This window comes from Penaeus vannamei, chromosome 23 (genome assembly GCF_042767895.1).
Source record: "Penaeus vannamei isolate JL-2024 chromosome 23, ASM4276789v1, whole genome shotgun sequence".
NCBI classification, from domain to species: Eukaryota; Metazoa; Arthropoda; class Malacostraca; order Decapoda; family Penaeidae; genus Penaeus; species Penaeus vannamei.
Window position 1 is genome coordinate 36,404,679 of NC_091571.1, and position 7,500 is coordinate 36,412,178.

The 7,500-nt window shown below is 42.8% G+C and overlaps 2 protein-coding genes across 4 annotated transcripts in view; one reads left to right on the top strand and one right to left on the bottom strand.

The window, feature by feature from the left end:
• Fancd2 overlaps positions 1–7,500 on the top strand; it is a 63,526-nt gene that overhangs the window by 16,030 nt on the left and 39,996 nt on the right. The gene's annotated exons all lie outside the window — the stretch shown is intronic.
• LOC113803613 (uncharacterized) overlaps positions 1–7,500 on the bottom strand; it is a 26,365-nt gene that overhangs the window by 10,036 nt on the left and 8,829 nt on the right. For both annotated transcript variants that reach the window (XM_027354420.2, XM_070137280.1), the window contains exon 2: positions 96–589. In XM_027354420.2, coding sequence (XP_027210221.2) covers positions 96–227 — 132 coding nt within the window. In that variant the 5' untranslated portion in view covers positions 228–589. The remainder of the gene's footprint in view (positions 1–95; positions 590–7,500) is intronic.

Below are 7,500 nucleotides of genomic sequence, written 5' to 3' on the forward strand. Positions count from 1 at the left end.
GGACTCAAACACGCACATGAGAGAGGAGGGGGCCTCAAACACGCACACGAGAGAGAAGGGGACTCAAACACACACACTAGAGAGCGGATACAGACCTGGAGGCGGTGGTGGTTGTAGTAGCAGCCGAGGGTGCGTGACAGAGCCTCGAACACGCACAGGGACTTGAGGTGAGGGGCGTTGAGGCAGACGACCCTCGAACTCACGGGCATCACCTCCAATTGGTCCATCTTCGAGCCGTCGTCGCTGCCGATGGGGCGCTAGGGGGAATGGTTCTCGTCGGGGGCACGGGTGTGTCACTTGCACGTGTTGATTTTTTCTTTTCTTTTTCTTTTTTAGATCATAATTCCGATAGAAGCATTTCTAGGAAGGGTGTCGACGCCACTGTTTTCCGACTGTCCTTCCCGCACAGGCGACTCGCTCTCCCTGTCGAGTTGAGCGTCGCCAGAACAGAACTGAAATCGCCGGACGGCCTCAGCGTCCGCTGCGATAAGGCCGCGTCCTGCGCTAGTTGCAGTCGCAGGACGTGGGCTGATCAGTGTGCATGCGCCTTGATCCGCGTCCTGGGATCTCTCTGTCCATCCTCTCTGCCCTGAATAAACACCCGGCTATTATTAACACCCCTGCGCTGAACTGGCTTGGGCTTACATTGATACATCGGTAAAAATCGCGAGTTTATGCTCGGATTCGTATGCGTAGCACGTTTGCGGGGGAGGAATTGCACGGCCGAATGTCTGCATCGGATTTACGAAATGCATTTGTCAAGACTAGGCTGCGTCTCGGCGGATTACTCCTGAGGGGGCAGAGGCGGGCGGTCAGCTGAAAGACCACCGGGAAGGAAGGAGGAAACCTGTTCAGATGTTTAAAGATAAGACTCACTTGTTTCGCACTGAGGGCCAGAGGGTCAGCTGCACAACAAGGGGAATTTTAAGTGGTAAATAAATAGCGGCGGTATAACGATGCGGGTGTTATTACTATGATAACATGACTCTCCCGTCACGTGTTTGAGGCCAACAAGAAGCAATCGCTGTCCTTGGCTGCGATATACAGTTTCTACCAGTAACGGAGCCACAACTACAACCACGTCTACCAGACTACTACGCGGCCACGACCATTTAGCAGGCGCGACTTTTGTTGTAACGGTTATGTCGCGGCGGTTACGATAACTTCTGTGATAAGTGGATGGCTATTGTCCTTGCAACTTTGATGGCTATTGTCCTTGCAACTTTTTTTGTGATTTTATGTAGCAACTTTTTTTTGTGATTTTATGTAACAGGTCACAAAGGCATTCGCGTAAGGAGTACCTGCGTCACGATAGCGAAGAGGAAATGCACGTTGCGTTCGAAGGCATGGCGTATGGCTCGTCAGGACAGTGGCTCTTGGCTGGTGCGCTCTCTCTCTCTCTCTCTCTCTCTCTCTCTCTCTCTCGCTCTCTCTTGCTCTCTCTTGCTCTCTCTATTTCTCTCTTGCTCTCTCATTCTCTCTCTCACTCTCTCATTCTCTCATTCTCTCTCTCTCTCTCTCTCTCTCTCTCTCTCTCTCTCTCTCTCTCTCTCTCTCTCTCTCTCTCTCTCTCTCTCTCTCTCTCTCTCCCTCCTCTTTTCTTTTCTTTCTTTCTTTCTCTCTCTCTTTCTTTTTTCTTTCTTTCTTTCTTTCTTTATTTCTATCTTATTTTCTCTCTCTCTCTCTCTCTCTCTCTCTCTCTCTCTCTCTCTCTCTCTCTCTCTCTCTCTCTTTTTTTTTCTCTCTCTCTCTCCGGAAAAGCTGCGTGCATTGTTTCCCCACACAGCTGATATCCCCTCACAGCTGATTTCCCCTCACAGCTGATTTCCCCTCACAGCTGATCAATGTCTAGGTCTTGCGGGATGCAGATATCACAGGGTTAGAGGAGTTATTGGTTCTGGTGGAGGTCCTTAAGCACGTCCTCGGTGCTGGCTTGTTGGCAGGTAATGACTGAAGTTCAGGTTTGTTAATTGGCATTTTGGAATAGAGCATGGAAGGGTTTTGAAGGGGGGGTGTACGTGGGGGTGGGGTGGGGGATGGGGGGTGGGGGGGAGGATATGTTTTTATTCTCTGTCTATCTTACGCACGCACGCACTCTCGGTCTCATACTCATGCTCAGACACTCACCTACCCATCCGCTAACTCACTCAAACACTCACTCGCTCACTCATTCACTCACTCACTCACTGCTGACTCTCACCCACCTACTCACTCACTCACCCACTCACTCACTCACTCACTCACCCTTTCTTTCACTCACCCACCCGCCCACCTACCCACCCATCCAACTACTCACTCGCCCACCTACTCATTCACCAACCCACTCACTCACTTACCCACCCACACACTCACATGTCCTCATTTATCGGAGCCAGCTGTCCCTTCCCCCCAACCCCACCCTACCTACCCACCCATCCCTACCCACCCCTAACCACCTACCCTACCCCCACCCCCACCCTCCTACCCAACCCCCAACCCCTCGCTATCTCCGGCCGTCTTGCGCACCTCCACGGGGGCTGATAACATGCTGTGATAATAGGGTTTTATTGCCAGTCGCAGCGTCCCCCGGGGTGTTGACTCGGGGGAGCTGCGTGGTCCGGCGTGGTTCGCGTGGCGCTGGGCGGGGGGAGGTCGTGTGGAGGCCGAGGGCGTGTGGGGTGTGGGGCGGGGTGTGTATGGGGGACGCACGGGGATTGGAGTTGTTTTGTGGGGGTGGTGGAGATTGGGGGTGATTTGGGGGTGGGGTGGGTGGGAGGAGTAAGATCGGTGTTCGTTGTGGATGCGCGAGTGGAGGGGTGGCTTTGAATCGTGGTGTGGAGGATTGGTTTAGGGGAGGGCATGTTCGCACACGTATAGGGATACGCTCGAACGCGGGCATGCACACCCACGCGCACAGTGTACACACGCATGCACAATGCACACACACACACACATAGACTCTCATAGACGCATGTGTGCAAGCAAACATGCGTGCGGATGCGCAGGAACGCACAGAGGCGCGCGCGCGTACACACGCACACACACACACACACACACACACACACACACACACACACACACACACACACACACACACACACACACACACACACACACACACACACACACACACACACACACACACGGGCGAGGAAGGACAGCTGTGTCGTGTCTAGACCGACTGACACGCTGTCGGGAGAAGGGACAGGGAGGTGGGGGATGAGGGGGGGAGGTGAGCGAGGGTGGAGGGAGTGGGGGGAGGGTACAGAGGGAGGGAGGGAGGGAGGGGGGTGTCAGTAGTGCAGACTTTGTAATGTCATGGTCACTCAAGCCGACGTTCACTAGAGCGAGTGCGTAGGAGAGGGAGAGGACATAATGCGAAAGAGAAAGCATAGGAAAAAGTCGGGATTATTTGAAAGCATCCGACGGGTCCGGAGGGAGATGTGAGATGGCGAAGAGGAGGATAAGGAGTAGGAGAATGAAGTAGGAGATGGAGCGGGGAGGAAGAAGGGAGTTTCGGGGAGGAGGGAGAAGCGAGGAAGAAGGGAAGGAGACGAGAAGATAAAATAACGAATATAGCACGAAGACGGAAGTGCCATTGAGAGAAATAGGAATAATACGCTAAAAATAAATTAAATATATAGACGGTCATCTTATTACCGGAATTAATAAAAAAAATAATGGAAGGGGGACATAGCGCGAAGACGGAAAGAGAGAAAGGAGAGAGAGAAAAAAAAACATTGAGAGAAAGGAGAAACAAATCAGAAAATTGGAAAATTGGGAAAAAATTACACTAACAAAAATTTGGAAATTCAATATAAAACAATTTAATAAAACATTTAAATAAACCTTAAAAATGCTATTGATTCATCAGAACTAAAATGAAACAAAGAATTTAACCAAACACTAAGCTTTTGGAAAAGGAGAAATTTAGGCATTTGGAGAAGGAGAAATTTAGGTATTTGGGAAGGGAGAAATTTAGGCATTTGGAAAAGGAGAAATTTAAGCTTTTGGAAAAGGAGAAATTTAAGCTTTTGGAAAAGGAGAAATTTAGGCATTTGGAAAAGGAGAAATTTAAGCTTTTGGAAAAGGAGAAATTTAGGCATTTGGAAAAGGGAGAAATTTAGGCATTTGGAAAAGGAGAAATTTAGGTATTTGGAAAAGGAGAAATTTAGGCTTTTGGAAAAGGAGAAATTTAAGATTTTGGAAAAGGAAAAATTTAGGCATTTGGAAAAGGAGAAATTTAAGCTTTTGGAAAAGGAGAAATTTAGGCATTTGGAAAAGGAGGAATTTAGGCATTTGGAAAAGGAGAAATTTAAGCTTTTGGAAAAGGAGAAATTTAAGCTTTTGGAAAAGGAGAAATTTAAGCTTTTGGAAAAGGAGAAATTTAAGCTTTTGGAAAAGGAGAAATTTAAGCTTTTGGAAAAGGAGAAATTTAGGCTTTTGGAAAAGGAGGAATTTAAGCTTTTGGAAAAGGAAGAATTTAAGCTTTTGGAAAAAGAGAAATTTAAGCATTTGGAAAAGGAGAAATTTAGGCTTTTGGAAAAGGAGAAATTTAGGCTTTTGGAAAAGGAGGAATTTAAGCTTTTGGAAAAGGAGAAATTTAAGCTTTTGGAAAAGGAGAAATTTAAGCTTTTGGAAAAGGAGAAATTTAGGCTTTTGGAAAAGGAGGAATTAAAGCTTTTGGAAAAGGAGAAATTTAAGCATTTGGAAAAGGAGAAATTTAGGCATTTGGAAAAGGAGGAATTTAGGCATTTGGAAAAGGAGAAATTTAAGCATTTGGAAAAGGAGAAATTTAAGCTTTTGGAAAAGGAGAAATTTAAGCTTTTGGAAAAGGAGAAATTTAGGCATTTGGAAAAGGAGGAATTTAGGCATTTGGAAAAGGAGAAATTTAGGCATTTGGAAAAGGAGAAATTTAGGCTTTTGGAAAAGGAGAAATTTAAGCTTTTGGAAAAGGAGAAATTTAAGCTTTTGGAAAAGGAGAAATTTAGGCTTTTGGAAAAGGAGAAATTTAGGCTTTTGGAAAAGGAGAAATTTAGGCTTTTGGAAAAGGAGGAATTTAAGCTTTTGGAAAAGGAGAAATTTAAGCTTTTGGAAAAGGAGGAATTTAAGCTTTTGGAAAAGGAGAAATTTAAGCTTTTGGAAAAGGAGGAATTTAAGCTTTTGGAAAAGGAGAAATTTAGGCATTTGGAAAAGGAGAAATTTAAGCTTTTGGAAAAGGAGAAATTTAAGCTTTTGGAAAAGGAGAAATTTAAGCTTTTGGAAAAGGAGAAATTTAAGCTTTTGGGAAAGGAGAAATTTAAGCTTTTGGAAAAGGAGAAATTTAGGCATTTGGAAAAGGGAGAAATTTAGGCATTTGGAAAAGGAGAAATTTAGGCTTTTGGAAAAGGAGAAATTTAGGCATTTGGAAAAGGAGAAATTTAAGCTTTTGGAAAAGGAGAAATTTAGGCATTTGGAAAAGGGAGAAATTTAGGCTTTTGGAAAAGGAGAAATTTAGGCATTTGGAAAAGGAGAAATGTAAGCTTTTGGAAAAGGAGAAATTTAAGCTTTTGGAAAAGGAGAAATTTAGGCATTTGGAAAAGGAGGAATTTAAGCTTTTGGAAAAGGGGAAATTTAAGCATTTGGAAAAGGAGAAATTTAGGCATTTGGAAAAGGAGGAATTTAAGCTTTTGGAAAAGGAGAAATTTAAGCTTTTGGAAAAGGAGAAATTTAGGCTTTTGGAAAAGGAGAAATTTAAGCATTTGGAAAAGGGGAAATTTAGGCATTTGGAAAAGGAGAAATTTAGGCTTTTGGAAAAGGAGAAATTTAAGCTTTTGGAAAAGGAGAAATTTAGGCTTTTGGAAAAGGAGAAATTTAAGCATTTGGAAAAGGAGGAATTTAAGCATTTGGAAAAGGAGAAATTTAAGCTTTTGGAAAAGGAGAAATTTAGGCATTTGGAAAAGGAGGAATTTAAGCATTTGGAAAAGGAGAAATTTAAGCATTTGGAAAAGGAGGAATTTAAGCATTTGGAAAAGGGGAAATTTAAGCATTTGGAAAAGGAGAAATTTAAGCTTTTGGAAAAGGAGGAATTTAGGCATTTGGAAAAGGAGAAATTTAGGCATTTGGAAAAGGAGAAATTTAAGCATTTGGAAAAGGAGAAATTTAAGCATTTGGAAAAGGAGAAATTTAGGCATTTGGAAAAGGAGAAATTTAAGCTTTTGGAAAAGGAGAAATTTAAGCATTTGGAAAAGGAGAAATTTAAGCTTTTGGAAAAGGAGAAATTTAGATATTTGGAAAAGGAGAAATTTAGGCATTTGGAAAAGGAGAAATTTAGGCATTTGGAAAAGGAGAAATTTAGGCATTTGGAAAAGGAGGAATTTAGGCAGTTGGAAAAGGAGGAATTTAGGCATTTGGAAAAGGAGGAATTTAGGCATTTGGAAAAGGAGGAATTTAGGCATTTGGAAAAGGAGAAATTTAGGCATTTGGAAAAGGAGAAATTTAGGCATTTGGAAAAGGAGGAATTTAGGCATTTGGAAAAGGAGAAATTTAGGCATTTGGAAAAGGAGGAATTTAGGCAGTTGGAAAAGGAGGAATTTAGGCATTTGGAAAAGGAGAAATTTAGGCATTTGGAAAAGGAGGAATTTAGGCAGTTGGAAAAGGAGGAATTTAGGCATTTGGAAAAGGAGGAATTTAGGCATTTGGAAAAGGAGAAATTTAGGCATTTGGAAAAGGAGAAATTTAGGCAGTTGGAAAAGGAGGAATTTAGGCAGTTGGAAAAGGAGGAATTTAGGCATTTGGAAAAGGAGAAATTTAGGCATTTGGAAAAGGAGGAATTTAGGCAGTTGGAAAAGGAGGAATTTAGGCATTTGGAAAAGGAGGAATTTAGGCATTTGGAAAAGGAGAAATTTAGGCATTTGGAAAAGGAGGAATTTAGGCAGTTGGAAAAGGAGGAATTTAGGCATTTGGAAAAGGAGAAATTTAGGCATTTGGAAAAGGAGAAATTTAGGCATTTGGAAAAGGAGAAATTTAGGCATTTGGAAAAGGAGAAATTTAGGCATTTGGAAAAGGAGAAATTTAGGCATTTGGAAAAGGAGAAATTTAGGCATTTGGAAAAGGAGGAATTTAGGCAGTTGGAAAAGGAGGAATTTAGGCAGTTGGAAAAGGAGAAATTTAGGCAGTTGGAAAAGGAGAAATTTAGGCATTTGGAAAAGGAGGAATTTAGGCAGTTGGAAAAGGAGGAATTTAGGCATTTGGAAAAGGAGGAATTTAGGCATTTGGAAAAGGAGGAATTTAGGCAGTTGGAAAAGGAGGAATTTAGGCAGTTGGAAAAGGAGGAATTTAGGCATTTGGAAAAGGAGAAATTTAAGCTTTTGGAAAAGGAGAAATTTAGGCTTTTAGAAAAGGAGAAATTTAGGCATTTGGAAAAGGAGGAATTTAGGCAGTTGGAAAAGGAGGAATTTAGGTATTTGGAAAAAGGAGAGATTTAGGCATTTGGAAAAGGAGGAATTTAGGCATTTGGAAAAGGAGAAATTATTGCTCTCT